An 18794-nucleotide genomic window follows, 5' to 3' on the forward strand; every position below is an offset into this window, starting at 1 on the left:
AAACTTCAGTAACATAGTCATAAACTGGCATCATCTCAAAAAAAATGTTAAGATCATTTAACAAATAGATACACCTTCTTTAGGATCACAAGGAACTCTAAATACATAAAACACTTTAAAGGAACTGTCTAATGCCTCATCTTTTCCATAAAACCAAGACACTCTTGATACCTTTGTCATAAAAGAGGTTCTTATGCTAATCCCATCTTATCAACTATTTACACAAGCCCAGAGAAATAAAATAGCATAACATCACTGTGCACTGTTTAAGGAGTTTTTATTAAAGCAAGAATTTTATAATCCAAATTACGATTCCTTGCTCAGTTATCAATTCTGTTATTTAAAACAGAATTGACATTCCGAGCTATTCCACAAAGAATTACAAAATTAAAGAAAGGAATGTTTTAAATTTTTGTACTTTGTTGAAAATTCTTTTCCCAGGCTCTATAAAACATTAATTTGTTTTTATATTTTACTATTTTTTTTTTGTTTTTTTTTGTTGTTTTTAAATCAGTCAGTAATCTAGGACTAGCATGTTTGCTAGACCTGGCATTTGCTCGGTATATAAGGTCCAAAGTTTCCTTTCCTTTTTTTTTATTTATTTTCTATTTTGCAATGTTTTTTTCCATAATATTTAAGTTTTTCGATGTTTAGATATTTTTCTTCGGTGAAGCGCAAGTTTCATGGTCCCTGATCGATCTGTAAATGTGGGGGAAAAAAGATTACAATCATCAAGCTTGCAATGAGACCCACCTTAATTATTCTAATCACTAAAAAGAGAACTATTACCTAAGTGATAGAGGTGCTAAGAATACCTACCACGGCAATCATATCACAGTATAGAAATGTATCAAAATTAACATGGTACACCTTAAATCTGCTTGTTATATGTCAAATATATGTCAATAAAAGCAAAGCCAACAAAATAAGTTAGATAAGACAAGACGACCAATACTACTTGTCAAGCAGCAAATTAAAGCAGTGGACCAAATTCAGCCTGCAGCCTATTTCTGTGACGTTTTACTAGACCTGAACTACACTCACTTGTTTACACACTCCCTGTGGCAGTTTTCACCCTGTAACAGTGAGAGTTTCTGCCAACAAAAACAAGGCATACAGAGCTCAAAATACTTCCTATCTGGTTCTTGACAGAAATGCTTTCCCAATCTCTGGTCCTGGTTATACAGCTACATTACCCAGTTTCTTTAGGAGTCATGAAGGACACTAATAGTAGAGGTTCAAGAACAACTGTCATTGCTGCCACCCAAGAATAGGTATAAGCTAGGAGAGCCCCCAGAGAATAAATAACTACACAAAGGGCCAACTCCTGTTAGAGGCCATTTAGTGAAACTTCCTATACAAAATGTTTAGTCATGCTTTAATTTTAAAAGTTCAAGTCAATACCAGGGTAACAGGTAAAATTTAATTATTTTCTATTTCTACTTCTCCTTGAAAAATTAGCAACACACTTGAATAGTAAAATAATTTTTTGCTATGTTTCAAAGTATGTGCAAACTGTTATAAAAAGATTAAGGAAACAAACTTAAAACAATGACCACAAGGGCAAGCTCACTTTAAACAGTTGGAACACCGGTGGCACTGTTCACTGCTTTCTGGGCAGCCTCCTTAGCTTGGTGGGCTTGTAGTACAGCTACAGCTTCATCAACCTTAAAAAAAAAAAAAAAGTGGCTCTGAAAAGGAGTAACTAGAAGAATCTCAGCTTGACTACACACAACTGTCCATCAAAGGTGAAAGTGGAAAGAATTCTTAACCCAAAAACCATTCTAACTGTATGTGTCCCTATCTGTTGGGTTCCATTCCACCACCGTTCTAAGAATTATGAACCTTCTTATACTACTTCGAAAAATATTAGCAAATACCACTGTCTTCTTTCCCAGTAAAGCAGCAGCAGTTAAGAGAGCCTGGATACTAGAATTAAACTGGATGTGAAACCAAGTCCTGCCACTTCCTAGCTTTGTGAGCTTGGGCTAATGATTCAACGTCTCCATGCTTGTTTCCCCACTTACAAAGCAGGAATAATCGGTTATTGTTAGAGATTCCAGTTAATACTTCTAAAACTCTCAGAACAGTGCATGGCTTGTATAGAGTGGGGCAAAAGTAGGTTTACAGCTGCTCATTTGAAAAATACTACATTAATAAATAATACTACAAGAACAAACTGTTTCGTGTACTCGCAACTGTAAACCTACTTTTGCCCCACCCTGTGTACAACACTTCAAAAGCCCTGAAATACAGAGTTAAGAAACTATTAGATAAATGATAACTTTATATTACTTTAGAACGGAGAGACTCCGGGGACTCGAGCATATGAAGCAGTTCTGAATTATCAATCTCCAATAACATGCCAGTGATTTTACCAGCAAGATTAGGGTGCATGGCTTGAATGAGAGGAAACAGCCGTTCACCTAAGGACAAAAACATTAAAAAACTTCAATCAATAAAAAAACAAAACTGAAGGGCATCTACCATGTTAAAACTGGGATTTAAGAACCTTTTGTATATAGCAAATATATGCTAACCCATGAACGATTATATCAATGTATTTTTTATGGAAAAGCGGTTAATAAAACAGACTAAGATCCACCTCAAGACAATTAATTCTTGGCAATATCAGTTTATATTAAATTATTCAAACTCCTTCCAAATATGGGGTGGGAGTGCATAGCAAGTAGGGTGCAATACCCTATTACCCTATCCGTCAACAACATAACGTCCGAATGCTGTCTGGGCTTTAGTCAGGCAGACAACCTGTGCCGTCGTCATCACGCATGCCAACCCAGAGAGCAATCTCGCCACCCTAGCATCATTATTAGGTGCAAAGGAGGTCTTTCTATCTTTTTATTTTCTAGTCTCAAACTGACAAAGTGAGACAAAGGTACCTACCCAACATTTGCTTTTGCTCTTGAGGAGGGGCAGATGCCAACATGGAAGCAGTCAAAGGCTCCTGACCTTGTACATGAACAGCAGGCTAGATATAAAATAGGAAAATTTTTAAGTTTACAGTAGAGAAAGAAGTAATGGCAAGTACAAATGACAGTCATCACTGAAAAATCAGTGAAGTGATAAAGACTACAATCGAAACAAAGAGAAGCTCAATGAATCAGAAATACGGCCTAAGAAAGCTATTAATACTTATTTACTCAATAACCACACAGGAAAATTCCCTTTAAAAACAAACAAACCACCTGGAGTACTCTTTGGAACCAGTTTTCTGTTATGATCAATGACAGTTTTGGTCCCAGGGGGTCAAAAAAAGGGTAAGCCACATTTCACAAACTTGATTTTATTCTTTCTTCCCTAGAGCTGTGCCAAGCAAAGCTCTCAAACCACACAAGCAAATTCAGAACAGGAAATGCTGAATGCTCGCTTAATTCCTATGGTGTAAGGCAGATGAGATGTTGTTACCTGCTATCACATTTTTACATGCTATCAATTAATGGGACAATTAATAAGATGTTCTAGATAGCTTAAACTCTCCTCTATCTTATGGATGTCAATTCCTTTGATTGCAACCAAGGTTCTGTCGTGTTTAAGAAGAAATCAGTCAGTCTATACCTGCTGCATGGTAACTTGTGGCTGTGCATTAAGATGTTGTTGAGGATTGCGAACTCCTGCAGCATATTTATACTGTGGAACAGTGCGGACAGCAGGAGTAGCTGCAGCAGCAGCGGCTGCAGGACGTGGACCCATTGTCTGTGTTGATGTGTTAGCTAGAAAACCAAAAGAGAAACAAACACCCACATATTTTTGTACATGTACTCTGCAACTTCAAAATGGAGATCCATTTTTACAGGCAGGGTTCAGACTCACCAACACGCTGCGTGGACATGACTCGTGGAACCTGCGAAGAAGTTGGTCTCATAGTACTAAATGGTGGTCTAGGAGCGGCTGGGCGGATAGCACCGGGCATATTTTGGAATGCTGCATTTAAAAATACAGACACACATTAACTTGGCAAAACTCAGTGAAATGTTCATACTATTTTAGAGCTGAGGCTTGAACAAAAGGCTAAAAGTGACTAAATAGAAACATGATTTTAAAAAGCTTAAGTCTCACTCACACCTGCACTTTCTCCAGACTACCAGATCAGAGCAGCAGTAAACAAACACTCATTCACACAAGTACTTATTAACAACTGAACACGACACATGAACCTCATCCCAAGTGCCCCTGCGACACAGCACTGTTCCACGCAGGCCGGGCCGGAACTGCCAGGACCCTGATCCTCATACGTGGGACAGTATCTTTTAAAACTACTGCCTAACCAAGCATGAAATAATAACTGGATCTGAACAAAAATAAAACAAAAAGGAAAAATGAGACAAAACCCCACTCCCCACAAAAAAACCCCCTCAAGAAACAAATAATGTAAAAAGAATTAAAAAAGGTCAGATCCATTCTCAAACTTACGAAGAATAATCAGACCAGCATAGAAATCACTGTCTCAATAAAAACAGGAATGATGAAATGTTTTTCAAATCTTTTTTTAAGGCTAAGATTCCCAAAATATATACTAACCATAAATTAAGAAAAACAAGTTAATATACCATTGAACGTTAACAGCTAATTGGTCTCATGTATATTTTTATTCTAAATAGTCCATCCCCTTAAGAGAAAAATGAAAGGCTTACGATGAGGTCTGGCACCCTGAGCAGTCCAGCGAGGACTTGGTCTTAGTTGAGCAATTTGGCTAGGAGGGTAGTATGCAGCACGGTTCTGAGTCTGCAGGAAGCAAGAAACTGCATCAGTGAACGAGAAAAGCAAATAATGCAAATAGCTATATGCTTTCAAAACATTTGGCAGGTTCTCACTCTCTAAGAATTTTAGAAATTTCAATCACTCACATATATTATCATTTTTGGCACAAGCAAAAAACATGAGCAAATGCAAAACTCTACCTGTGGGATAGCTGCCATGAAGTAACCTGAAGGAGGTGCTGGCTGGTAGGGGTTGATCACGGGGTTCGGCACAGCTCTCACACTCGCCATTCTCTGCATATACTGGTTAGTGAGGTGAGCCTGGCGTTCTTCTTTGCGCTGAGCTAAAGCTACATACAATGGCTTGGTAGCCACGATTCTACCATTCATTTCTGTGACTGCTTTAGTGGCTTCTTCGGGGGAGGAGAAACATACAAAACCAAACCCTTTGCTGCGACCACCCTCCATCATAACCTGTTGAAAAGAAAAAAATATTAAACAAGATTAAAGCAATAGTAGAAAGAGGCACAAATGGAGAGTATTACAATTATAACCAAACAACTGACTCAAATAACTAACCCTATTAATACTTTTACCATTTTCCCACAATTTTTCCTTACATTAATGGCAAGCCACACACACCCATCATCCTAGCCAAAGGAGGAAGTAAAGGGATAGAGGCACAATATAGCAACTTCTTAAGATATTCAGTTAAGATTTTCAATAAGGTCTAAATATCTAATACCTTCAAGGCCTACTAAACTTTAGCACCACTGGAAATATCCACAATTAAAATCTGACTCTTCTAGCAATTCAAGCTAACAAATGCTTCACTACTCTTTAGAGAGGAGGGGGTGAGGGGAGGGAAAGCAACTGAATCTTATAAAACTCATACAGCAATAAAACAGACTCCAATAATCTCACTTACATGAGAGGGGGAAAAAAGACAAAAGAAAAAAAACACCCCCCCCCCAATCCCAAGTTCATGGATACAGAAAACATTGTGGGTGCCAGTGGGGTGGGAAAATTGGTTAAGGGGATTAAAGGTACAAATTCCTAGCTACAAAATGAACCATGGAAAGACACAACACAGGAACTATAGTTAATAATAATGTATATTTGAAGGTTGCTAGATCTTAAAAGTCTTTTCATCACAACATACACAAATACTGAGCAGCTGTGTTGTAAACCCGAAACTAACATTTATAAGTCAATTACACCTAAATTTTTACAAAAGATTTTATTTATTTATTTTAGAGAAAAGGGAAGGGGGGGAGAAAGAGAGGGAGAGAAATGTCTATGTGCAAAAGATACACAGATCAGTTGCCTCTCATACACCCCCAGCTGAGGACCTGGCCCACAACCCAGTCATGTGCCCTGACTGGGAATCAAACCATTAACCTCTTGGTTCACAGGCTGATACTCAATCCACTGAGCCACACCAGCCAGGGCTCAATTATATCTAAATTTTAAAGAGTCCAGAAATATACCCATGCAACTATGGGAATTTAGAAAGTTAAAGTAAACATTTTAAAAATAATGGGGAAAAGATGGACTTTGAACTATTTAGTACATGGTACACTGGGATAACTGGAAAGAATTAAGTTAGATCTCTTATTCATATCACATTACAAAATGAAATCGCCAGACAGATTCTCAATCTGAACATAAAATGCAAAAATATAGGAAAACTCTGAGGTGACACAAGATCCTAAGTCCAAGACTGGAAGAAAATATTTGCAACACTAAACAAAGGGCCAACATAAAACTGTCCCTAACTTAATAAAAGATGACCAATGCAATATAACAATGTACAAAGAAAGGCAAAAATAGTGAACACACAAGAAACAGGCCACCATTTTCTACTAAACTTCTTAAGACTAGTAGAAATCTGTTTATACACGAACCAGCAGTTTCAACCCTAGAACTTGAGAAATATGGGCATGTGTGCCGAGATCACTGCAGAATACGTACGGCACGGTCCCGTTTTCTAAAGCACATATGAACTGTTTGGACAAGCATGAAAAATTAATGCCACCTGAACTCCCTCTCGGAGACCAAAAATGAGGAACACAGGGGTCACCCTTTCCCCCTTTTCCCTTCTGCCTTGATGAATGTGTTTTCTTAGCAAGCATTATTAAATCATCAACATAATGACCTCCTCCTCTAAAATAAATTCCTGCCAAATTTTTCACCTCCTTTATATTATAATCCACAAAGAACTTTTAAAAAAGGGTTTGATAAAGATTCTCCTTTGTGAAACATGTATGCATCATCATACATTCAAAATAAACTGATGCACAATATTCAGTTTAAACAACTCTTAGGGAACAATAATGAGGATAAAGACACTCAAGAATAAATTCTATTCTCCAGGTGCCCTTACAAAAAAGCACAGGCTGAAATGCAAGGCAAACACATTACTTGCTGCCTCGGTCAAAGGGGTTGCCAGGAGAAGTTGAGGAGAAAGATGAGCCACGGGTCATTCCAGAGCACTGAGTTTTAATTTTTCCTACAACTCTTCAGAGAATACAACCAAAGTTTCAGACACTTCTCCCACCCCCTTCACCCCTCCCCCTCACCCAAATACACACGCACAAAACTACATACAGAGGGATTCTTGGACCTTGAACACCATAAAAACCACCAAGGAAAAGGTTCTTCAACCAAAATCCCAGAAATCAGAATAGAATCCTACTGCTGTATTTCTCACTCTGATTTCAAGTAAAAAGAAAAATGACCCCTCTTTACTGCTACAGGGCTTGAAGTTTGACCCCCCAGAATGAGTAAGTGAATATAGATTACCCAGGAATTAACAAGTACAGTTCACTAATAAACTGCCTGCCAGTTTATAATAAATAAAACAGTAAAAATACAGGTTTAAACGAGTATACAACGGTGCCTATCACTAAGGATCAATTAGTCACAGTCATCTACAACAGCCTTCCTCAGGCAAGAACTCAGAATTCTCCATCTGCAAAAATAAACCATGGGGCTACATACCCGCTCCGAATTTCAATGTTTTTGAAGTGATGAAGCAAAAATTTGATATCCAGAAAATAAAAGTTTTTTTTGGGGGGGGGGAACCCTATATGACTACTTGTTTACAAAGAAAAAACTATCATTAATGTGAAATTTAAGTATCTATATCCATGGACTTTTCCAGAGCCTTAAAACAAACAAGCCATCACATGCTTACCTTTGCACTAGTGATTGTACCAAATGGAGAAAACTCTTTCCGGAGACGTTCGTCATCAATGCCATCATCAAGATTTTTCACATAAAGGTTAACACCCTAAAAACACAACAAAACACTGTACGAAATGGGAAAACGTGGAGGTACTTCAGCACACTTCCTAGTGTTGTATCCCATGTTCTTCTCCGTTCCCCCTACAACCCCCCAGTTACCTGGCAGTAAATGAAATGAACATAAAATAGGTTTCCTCATCCCTGTCTTATTTTGCTTGTTCAATTAAAAATGAACCTGGTATCTGGTGATCCTATCTTGCTTCATCTGTTCAAATTTGCGCTTAAGTTCCGTCTGCCGTTCCACTTTTTTCTGAGCTCGGCCAACGTAAATTTGTTTTCCATTAAGCTCCTTTCCATTCATCTCATCCACAGCCTTACAGAAACCACAAAAATTTTAATTACTAACTTGAAATATGGAAGTTCGTTTCTTTAACAATGAAAAAATATATCAGGTTATGAAAGCTAAAGGTAAGAACCATCACAAAGACTAAACCTTGACATTTTGGAAATATAAAGGTTCCTAATTTATACCCTCAAAATATACAAAATGCACAATATATGTGAAGATAAACATGTAAAATAGCCATTGGTATGCATGCAAACTTCAACATAAGAACAAACAAGTGTGATACTCCCCCTCTGCTAGAAAATACAGAAAACCCACAGTGCCTTTAATTAGTATATTAAAGTCTTACTTTCTGTGCATCTTCATGCCTTTCGAAGCTTACAAATCCAAAACCTTTGGATTTTCCATTTTCATCGGTCATTACTTTCACACTCAAGGCAGGCCCTAAAAAAGTTTTTTTAATGACTAAAAGATATGCCACACAACATTTAGTTTATACATTTCCAATTTCAGCACTCAAAAACAAAGCCCTGCCAGGGCACTAAATACTCTCTTCAAAGACCCTTTATTTCTACTAAGAAACTAAGTAAAGACTCCATTCCCTGAAACACTCCTACTTCCATTTATGGAGGTATGTTTTTGACAACTGTAAAAAAATGAAGTTTTATTCTTAGTATTAGTAGAAAACAGATGTGTTTTTTACCCAACAATTTGTGTGTTTTTTTTGATGTCAGAATTAACAAGTAAGAATTCCTCATGCCCTGGCGTACTCAATTTCAACAGGTGGTAAAGGGAATGCAGGGTCTGCCATTTGGGAAGACAGAGAGTCACCTGGAGGAGGTGGCATGTTTCTGAACTCACAGGCCTTCGCCACCCCTCAAGTGAAAAGAGACTTAACTGAGGTGGGTGGGGCAAAAAGGCAAAACAAAAAACAAAATCACATTTGATGATAAAAGAATTTACAAGATATACTGGCACAGGTAGGTTGTAACTTTTGATGTGCCTCAGTCCTAAGTCTGTAATTCCTATCTCTGCTATGCAAAACCACAGAGAATATAACTGATAAACTTACATATTGGTGGTCCACTGACAGCATTATTCATCTGGGATAATAAGTAGTTAACAATACCCAACCCAACCCTGGAATAGCTTCTAATTAAAAAGACAGATGAAATATACAAAAACCAATCACTAGAGAAAATCTGAATAAGATGCAAGACATAATGTCACATTTTCCACAATTCATCTTTGTGCAAAGTAACTTTTCTGCTTAAAGGAATAGAGTGGTTCAATGTGGCATGTTAACGTGGCAATAAATTAGATCTCCTAATTCTTTATTATTTGAACTGCTTTTTAAAAAGCCATCAAGGTTTAACACAAGGAAAAAAAGGGTATGGGGCAAGCAAATCATTTGGTACACTGTAAGTTCCAGGGGTATCCAACCTTTTGGTGTCTCTGGGCTACACTGGAATGTTTAATGTGTCTTAGGCCACACACTAAATATACAAACATTAACAAAACCAAACAAAAAAAAAAGTTTTAAGTAAATTAATGATTTTGTGTTGTGCTGCTTTCATAGCCATCCTGGGCCACATGAAGCCCGCAGGCTGGACACCCCTGGAAGGCGGGTTACACTTCATTGATTTGAAGTTTAATGAAGTTATTTTGAAATACAAGGGAACAGTCGTTAAGATATCATGGATTCAGAAGACCACCCCACGGAGATATCCTCGGAAAATCTGGGCCTTGTCTTTAAGTCAGTTTACATTGCTCAGACATGATGCTACTGATGAGATGGACCGGAGCCTGAAGCCCACTAGCTTTCCTGTCCTATAATTAAAGACTGCACTCCAACCTAAGCTGGCTGTGTCACATGCACACCCCTGATGAGATGGGATTTGTGTGTGAGTAAGTCCACCACAATTTAAGATAGCAAAGCCTTTTAAATCTGGTCCAATTATAGTCACACCTTACTGTGCTAATATAATGCTATTAATCTTTAAATGGCATAGATTTCTAGTTATATATCACTCTGTACTATAATAGACTATCAGTAGTTTATTCCACATAACTGCAAATATTTTAAGTACCACGTAAGTCTCATTTCATTTAGTTTTAGTATAAGTATCCAAAACTAATACCGAGCAATTACTCAGAACTTTGAGTGTAAAAATTTAATTCAGACACATTACCAAACTTGCCAAAGAGATCCTTAAGGCGCTCATCATCCATGTCCTCTCCAAAATTCTTGATGTAAACGTTGGTGAACTCTTTTGCCCTAGCTCCAAGTTCTGCTTCTCGTTCTTTACGAGACTTAAATCGTCCAACAAATCTAATAAAATATGTAAGGACTATAAAATTAGGTTCTATTTTATGAAGTTCAGATTAGTTAAGCCTGATGAATTTGTAAATGTCACAGATAATTCAGAATCTGTAATAAAGAGCACACTATAAAATGGAAGTATTGCCTCAAGTGAAGAAATGAAAACATAAAATATAAAAAACTTCATAACTACAATCACAAAAGAATATTTTTCTTTATTTGATTTTTGAGGGAGAGAAAAAGAAACAGTGATTTGTTGTTCCACTTACTTATGTATTATTCATTGGTTGATTCTTTCGTGTGCCCTGACTGGGAATTGAACCCATAACCTTGGCATTTGGAGACAACACTATAACCACTGAACAACATAATCAGGACAAGAAACATTTTTCTTAATACACACTTCTCTCTCTTCTGTCCAGCTAAGCCAGCATTAAAGAGATCACACCTATTACTACAGATGAGTGGGACACCAATGAAAAGACATAAAAGCTTTCACTCTGCTATTTCAAAGTGGCTCTTGCACTTTGTTTGCAATCTCCTAACTTAAAAATCTAACTTAATTCTGTAGTCTTAACACACAGCCTGGCATAATTTTCTTTGCAAAATTACCAAGTGCCAATATAAAAGTTAGTACACGTGTCACTGAAGAATATTTATACATAAAAGTATAAAAACTATATTCCCATTCAAATCACGATTCGTTTTTAATGTAATGTCTTTGTTTCCTGTGTTTAAAAACATTAAAGAAAATGCCTATGTTTTATCTCCTTGTATCACCCTCTACCTACCCATATGGTGGTGCTTCTTCTCCATGTTATAAATGTTCTCAATGGGAGCATACTATTATTCTATTGTGGCCATCATTATTTACTAACCTTTCTACCTTCGTAATGCCAGAACTATGAGACAATTGTTTGTTCTTAAGACAGAGTTGCAGAAATCAGTGGTTCAAATAATGTATAAATGATCTTAAATTTATAGTCAAACTGTTTTCCAAAATAATAGTATCATTTTATATTCAGCAATAAGTCTATTTAATCTAGACCAACGCACAAGCAAACTATGTTTTCATCTGCCTGTGCTAATGGTGGTGAAGATTTTTCATTTAAAGATGTACTCTAAGCCCTGGCTGATGTGGCTCAGTGGACTGAGTGCCAGCCTGTGAACCGAAAGGTCACAGGTTAGATTCCCAGTCACAGCACCTACCTGTGTTGTGGGTCAGGTCCCCAGTTGGGGCCATGAGAGAGAGAGGCAACTGACTGATGCATCTCTAGCACATCGATGCTTCTCTCCCTCTCTTCCCCTCTCTCTAAAGAAAATTAAAAAAAGAAAAGAAAAAAAGAAAAGAAAAAAAAAAAGATGTACTCTGAGCCTTTGTAAACGTCCATATTAAGGAGTTGCTGATTTTCTTAGACTTGGGCACTTCATACATTATGAAGTCTTCCCTTCAACGTGTAATTGACACGGAATGCAAACAGCCAACATGTGCAGCATGACTCCTCCATGCAGACTGACAACGCCACTTTGATGCACTGGTTTAAGAGAACCACGCCTTTAGAGTGACGCAGTTGACTTACAACCAAATCCAATTTGTATACCACCATTATACAGCAACATGAACTCAGATCATTTTAGTATGACCTCACAGCTGAAACTGGCCAGACTCACTGGCACTGAGGGTGAAACATTTGATTCGTCATTTGTTTGGGCTCATAAAATCTGTATTGTTACAACCTGTAACAGAAATAGTCTCACACACGTTTTATCAATGTCATTATTTTAAGTTTGCAACTTTCAAGAACAAGTTTATTTCAAAAAGTTTAATCATGAAGACTTCTGGTTTAATTCAGCCTTTTATTTAAGGGGATGAAGGAGTTTCAAAAGGTTGGGGGGGAAAAAAAACAACTTTAAAGTCCACCAATAATTGAAGCAGTATAACCAAGTCAAGAGCCACCCTGGGCTCAGAACTTAAACCCCTGGGTTTGCTTCCTAGCCCAACTGGGTTTGTATCATGCCAGCTTTTAATTATAGGCAAGTTAGTTTAGCCTCAGTTTCCTCAAATATAAAATGAGTTAATTGCTACTTATGGAACTATGATTAAGTTTATGACTGAATTCCCATTCAACTATGCACTTATTTTGAACTAACTTTATATCCCAGTACACCCATTTCCTCTTTTTTGTTTTTGCTCTGAATGTTGATTATTTCATCAATTCACTTTATTTGTACGTTATATTGAATGTAGAGAAAAGATAATTATAAAATCTCTCCCCAAGATGTGGTTTATTAATTTTCATTCTAACTGTATCTCTTATTTTTATTTTTAATCCTTGCCTGAGGATATTCCCTTTCTTCTTTCTTAATTGACTTTATTTAGAGCAAGAGGAAGAGTGAGAGATAGGAAGAGAAACATCGCTGAGGAAGGATGACCTCTATCTGTTGCTTCTGGTGCGTACCCTGACCAGAAACCGAATCCATAACCTTTTGGCATAAGGAGTTAGACCCAACCCCAGGTAGCCAGGGCCTAACTATCTCTTTAGGAGCACAGCACAAACACATTAACTTATAAAATTAATTTGTTGATATAAACTATTAAAAAGAGATCTGAAGTGTGATTAAATATTTATACTTACACTTTGCGATCATTTAGAAGCATCCCATTCATTTTTTCAATAGCTCTTTCAGCTGCTTCCTGTGTTTCAAAATGTACAAATCCATAACCCTTGGAACCATTTTCATCACAAACCACCTAGGGAAAAATGTGTACCAATTTTTCATTACTTACTATTAATTGCTAACCAATGCTCATTAAGACAAGGGGTGGCTTAGGGGAGCTGACATACCAGCACATATTCATATTTCAAAATTTACGTGTAACTTTTGACTCCCCAAATACTTAAGCTGTCCCTCAGTATCCTTGGGGGGGGGGGTTGGGGTTGGTTCCAGGACCCCCATGAATACCAAAATCTGTGTTCAAGTCCCCTATATAAAATGGTATAGAACAATGCATAGTCAGCCTTCCGCACCCAGTTTCTCAACCACAGAAAAAAAATCTGCATTAAGTTAACCCACAGAGTTCAAATGCGTGTTAAGGGTCAACTGTAACTAGTCAGTCACCTGGGTATTTGGGAAATAAAAAGATACTCATTAATAGACAGTATGGTTGCCATTTTAAGGAATAAACCTACAAGTGTTTGCTAAAACACTGTGAATGTTTCCCTGTCACATTTTTGCTTACCTTACATGAAAGGATGTTACCAAAAGCAGAAAATGTATCATACAGTGCTTTATTATCAATAGATTTGTCCAAATTTTTAATGAATATGTTGCCCACTCCACTTTTGCGAAGTGATGGATCACGCTGAGACCACATGATGCGAACTGGCTTGCCCTTTATAACATCAAAATTCATGGTGTCCAAAGCACGCTCCGCTGCAGGAAGAACAATTTTCATAGTGACTTATTACTTCAAAACTTTTATGGGCCACTTCAAATTTTATAAACTATTGTGTGTGGGAGGAGTGGTTGAGCCCACGGTCTATTTCTTCTAATTTCAAGATAGTCGGACCTTACCTCGCACTAGTTGAGATTTAAATGGTGTGACACATAAAGAGAAGAGCAAAAAGCTCAGATTTCCCAGTGGTGAAAGGATGACATCACTAATAATATATTTCTAAAACAATTTCTTCATTTAATTTCCATTATGTTTATAAAAGCACCCTTTTGTTCCTAGTCGATGTCAAGCATGATTCCCTTCACATAAAATCTGCTTAATGAGCAATATAAAAGACATTAGGCAATTGAGGTGTATCCACAGAATACGAGTAGTCTATGAATTTATAAGCATGTTAACTTCTTCCTTATTACTTGCCAAAACTGGCCTTTTCACTGGCAGTTTATCACTGCCAGTATTACACAAAAATTAGTCAATTTTCTTAAAAAATAATTATTTGGGGGGATTTCAGTGATTCATGGGCACAACTTCCTATTGCCATATAATCAAAAACAGGAAAGGTTTGTATCTATTGAGATCCAGATTTGAATCAGGCCTTCAAAAACTAACATGAAGTTGGGCATACTTAGCCCTGTTAACCCACAATTTCTGAACTACCAGGTCTATGATATTCATAATTCACTATTAATGCTTTCTTGACCTATAAAGCAATTTTATCTTAGATCACTTTTGTACTTAACTATTAAATTAGCCAATTATTTCTGGATATTGCTAGAAAATTTCAAAATCGACCCAGTGATTTCAAGATCTATGAAGAATTTTGTGCACTTATACCATTAAAGAAACATTTATTAAAGAAGTTGACTCTAAATTAAAAAAAAATCCTTAATTAAAGACCAGTCCCTTAAGAAGAGAAAAACACAGTTCATTTTAAGTTCTACAGTATCTACACCAAGTTTCACAAATTTCATGCCAATGTAACTAACTGTAAAGTTATTAGGAGGACAAATTTTCTAGCCACTTCTTTTTATAAATGAGAGCCTCATTTTCTAGAAGGTAATGCCAATCTGCTGTCAGCTCATTATCAATTGACCACACCTATTCAGCTCTGGAGTTTTTTAGCTGACTTTGCTTGAGCCTCTTTTGAATGAGTCACCTCTTCCTGTTAAATTGAAAACTAGTCACTTTCAGAAGCTATTCTACAGGTCCATCCATGCAGCAGTAAGAAAGAAAAAGAAAACCACTGAAAAAACTATTTGGAAGGACAGTAATTTGTACCTATAGAAACCAAATAGATGGAAAAGGAAAAATGCTGTCTGCTTTTGAGCCGTCATAGCACTACTCCACTGGTACAGACTACTATAACCATGGCAAGCCAAAATTCGACCTTTCAAATCCCAAGGAATCTAAAAAGTTGTTTGTTTGGATTTAAAATGGTTAAGCTTAGAAAAAAATAAAACCTACTTTTCAAAAGTTACCATTTTCCGATTGGTCTATAGGATTTGTTAAGGTTTTTCTATCAACTCTTTAGATTGTGATTACCGGATCCAAAGTTATGTTTCCTACAATGATTTCATCTCCTGTTCAGTGATCAATCTTGCCCAAAGTTGGGAAAAACTGCTATGGAGGGACATTTGGAGCTACTGCTTACAGAGCAAAAAGGGCACGAAACCTGCAGTGCAGTTTTACAACATCTGGCTGTCACTCAACAGCCTGCATACCCAAAATCTGAATATTCACTTTACCCAGTGAAAAGCTCATCTTTAAAGTAACCTAAGTTCTACTAAATGAATTTAATAAAATAAAGGTTTTAATTCCACCCTTAAAGCCTTTTCTACAAAAACAAATCCTTTATATATTTTATAACACTTGATGTGTATTTAAGTAGCCTGGGAGGAAATGCAAAACTGGGCTATAAAATCAAGTGAAGCTAACTTGCAATTCAATTGATCCAGACATAAAGAAAAAACCCTGGCAACAAGCATCAAGTCACATATCTTATCTACCAAATTTTGTTTTTGTGAAAAGTTTAACTTCAAAATTAAAAATACAAGGTTAGCAATATATTTCCCCACAAGACTGTACCTAATTCGAAATCTGTTATTCAGTACTCAATTACTCTATCACTCCTCACGTTTTATGGATATTCTGGACCACTTTTAAAAAGAAATCAAGAAACCTGAACTACTCCAATGCCACATAATAATGATCCAGTCCACACTGCGCTCACGGTAACATTCTACATCCATGTTTTTAAGTAAAACGCCTCAAAGTCATAGGAACTATTTAGGAAAAGGAAAAATAAATACTGAACAAATTACCAGTAGTATGAAACTACACTGATTAAGAAAATAATTAAAACGATCCAAATTGCCTGAGAAAATTATGGCCTTCAAGGGGTCACCCTCCGCACGCCCTCCTCCAACCTTGCTCGAACTGGGGGAAAACCCCAAAAGCACTGCTCATTGGTAATTTGCATTTTTAGAAAGCCATCAATCCCTGACAAGTTATTATGAATGGAATCAGAAAACTTACGACCTCCACTACGTCACCATGTTAACTTTATTCTAAAGCCCTGTGGCTTTCCCAGGAGACTGGGCCAGGAGCACAAACAGGCCTCGGGCCTGTGAGGTTACAGGGTTCAACACGTGGTATTTTTCGAGCACCGACCGACAGCACTTCCTCCCGGTGCCGGGGGGGCAGGCAAGAGAGCCAGGTGGTAGGAGCGCCTCTACCTATTACCGTAAAAGGGGGTTCGGCGCTCGACCCCAGAATCCCGCGGCTACTAGCGGAAGCGCCGTGGAAGAACCTAACCTCACCAACCCTTCCAGCGCGTCATCACCCTAAAGTTTGAAAGCCGCTGAGGCCGAGAAAATGGTTGCAAAGAAGGAAGTGGCCAGGCGTGGAAGTGGCGTGCGGGTGCCTGCTGCGCGTGTTCCCGCGGGTTATGGGGAATGGGGTCCGGGCGCCCGAGCCTCTCCCCGCCGGCCCTCGGGAGCGGGGTAAGTGTGACATGCCCTCCCGCCGCCCCCCCCCGCCCCGCCCGGGCCCGTCGGCCTAGCCCGCCAGCCTGCCGCCGCCTGAGCCTCATGGCCACCCGCCCGCCCGCCGGGCCCGACTCTCACCGTCCGCCGGCTGCTGGAAGTTCACATACGCGTAGCCCAAGGAGCGGCGGGTGATCATGTCCCTGCAGACCCGGATGGAGAGGATGGGCCCGGCCGGGCTGAACTTCTCGTAAAGCATCGCCTCGGTCACGTCGGGGTGTAGGTCCCCCACGTAGAGAGAGGCCATAGGGTAGCTGGGGGCGCTGGGGTTCATCTCGGCACGGCTGGCCACAGGCCGCGACCTTTCCGTATGAGAGCTAGTGCTGGGGCCGGGGGCCGGAGCCGGGGGGAGGGGAGCGGGGGCAAGCGCAGAGGGACAAAAATCAACCGGAATCGAAAACTACTCAACAGCCGCAGAACGAGGTCGATCCGCTGCCGCTGGCCACTGGCTGCCGGCTGCGGCTGGGGAGCGAGGGTGGCGGTGTCGGTCCGGGCAGCGAGAAGGCCTCGGTCTCTTGGTTCCTCCTTGGAGCTGCTGCGGGGCCGCGGGCGGGTCGGTCTCGGCTGCTTCACCGGGTTATTTTATAAAAAGGAAGAAAAAAATAAAAGTCTCCGGCGGGGGAGACGCGGATTTTTTGTAAATTTTTTTTTGGTTTTTTTAAAAGATTTTTTTAGATTTTTTTTGGGTTTTTTTAATAATAAATGTGTGTTCCGAGCCCGGAGCACACACTCCGCACTCTCAGCACTAACCGCCGGGGAGAAGGGGAAGCACCGCCTCCTGCACCCTCTATTTATATCCCACGCGGCACTCGCCCCGCCCCAGCGCGTCTGACGTTAGGACCCTACGTAAGCGTCAGCGCCGGAGGAGGAGAAAAGAGGGTGAGAGGGAGGAGGGAAAAGAAAACGGGAGGAAAAACGAGTGGAGAGGAAGGGAGAGGTGGCGACCGCGACAGCGGCTGCTGCTGCGGGTAGGGGGTGGGGTTGAACCGGAGGGATAGGGATTCTGCGCACGCGTCGCGGCCGGGGGCGGGGCCCGCGCTGCGTGGGTGCTCGTGGGGGAGGGGAGAATCTACTCGCCAGCGGCTCTCAGAGTAGTCGGGTGGGACGGCCCCGCCCTTCAGACACCCCGCCCCGACATCCACCCGGGAGAAGCGTTAACCCGTCAACACCGCGGTGGGCGGTGCGCAGGGCTTCCGGGTTCCTCGGCACTAACCACCCTACACGTGCACGGTAGCCCGGGTCTCCTCCCGCCGCAGCCAGCCCGACTTCGCTCGCCCCCGCCCCTGAGGAACGCCGGGCCTGAGTGGGCTGGCGTGATCCCATCCAGGCCCAGTATCCGAAACGTGCGTGAAAAGAGCCAAGGCTGGCTTTCCCCGTCTCCTACCCGGACCGTACTACGAATCCCAGCGGGCAGCACCGCCCCGCGCGTCGGCCGCAGGAGCGGTGCCTGCTGGGAACTGGAGTCCCCAACGGCCGCGGCGCCCGCTGACCCTAACTGGTCGCGGGTCCTGGCGGCCCCCAACCGTCCTGGCGCTGAACCCCGGTTGCCACCCCGCGGTGCGTTCAGTAGAGTGGGGGAAGGGAGGGGTTCGTGGGTCCTCGTCCTTTGGCTTTCTAGCCTTAGATTTTCCTCAGCCTCTTCATTGGATTCTGTCGT

General features: G+C 40.0%; 1 protein-coding gene across 1 annotated transcript; it reads right to left on the minus strand.

The window, feature by feature from the left end:
- Positions 1 to 260: 260 nt before the first annotated feature.
- Positions 261 to 17912, minus strand: PABPC1 (poly(A) binding protein cytoplasmic 1). Its single transcript, XM_045861079.1, has 15 exons — positions 17219 to 17912; positions 13878 to 14071; positions 13273 to 13388; positions 10506 to 10645; positions 8663 to 8757; positions 8203 to 8340; positions 7918 to 8013; positions 4920 to 5192; positions 4653 to 4743; positions 3832 to 3942; positions 3577 to 3731; positions 2905 to 2989; positions 2296 to 2426; positions 1574 to 1667; positions 261 to 699 (listed from the first exon to the last, which is right to left on the minus strand). Exons 1-14 carry the CDS (start codon positions 17409 to 17411, stop codon positions 1575 to 1577), a joined length of 1911 nt encoding a protein of 636 aa, XP_045717035.1. The 5' UTR covers positions 17412 to 17912; the 3' UTR covers positions 261 to 699; position 1574.
- Between the last annotated feature and the right edge of the window lie 882 nt (positions 17913 to 18794).

This window comes from Phyllostomus hastatus, unplaced genomic scaffold (genome assembly GCF_019186645.2).
Source record: "Phyllostomus hastatus isolate PE091 unplaced genomic scaffold, TTU_PhHast_1.1 phas_scaffold_21, whole genome shotgun sequence".
In the NCBI taxonomy this organism is placed as follows: Eukaryota; Metazoa; Chordata; class Mammalia; order Chiroptera; family Phyllostomidae; genus Phyllostomus; species Phyllostomus hastatus.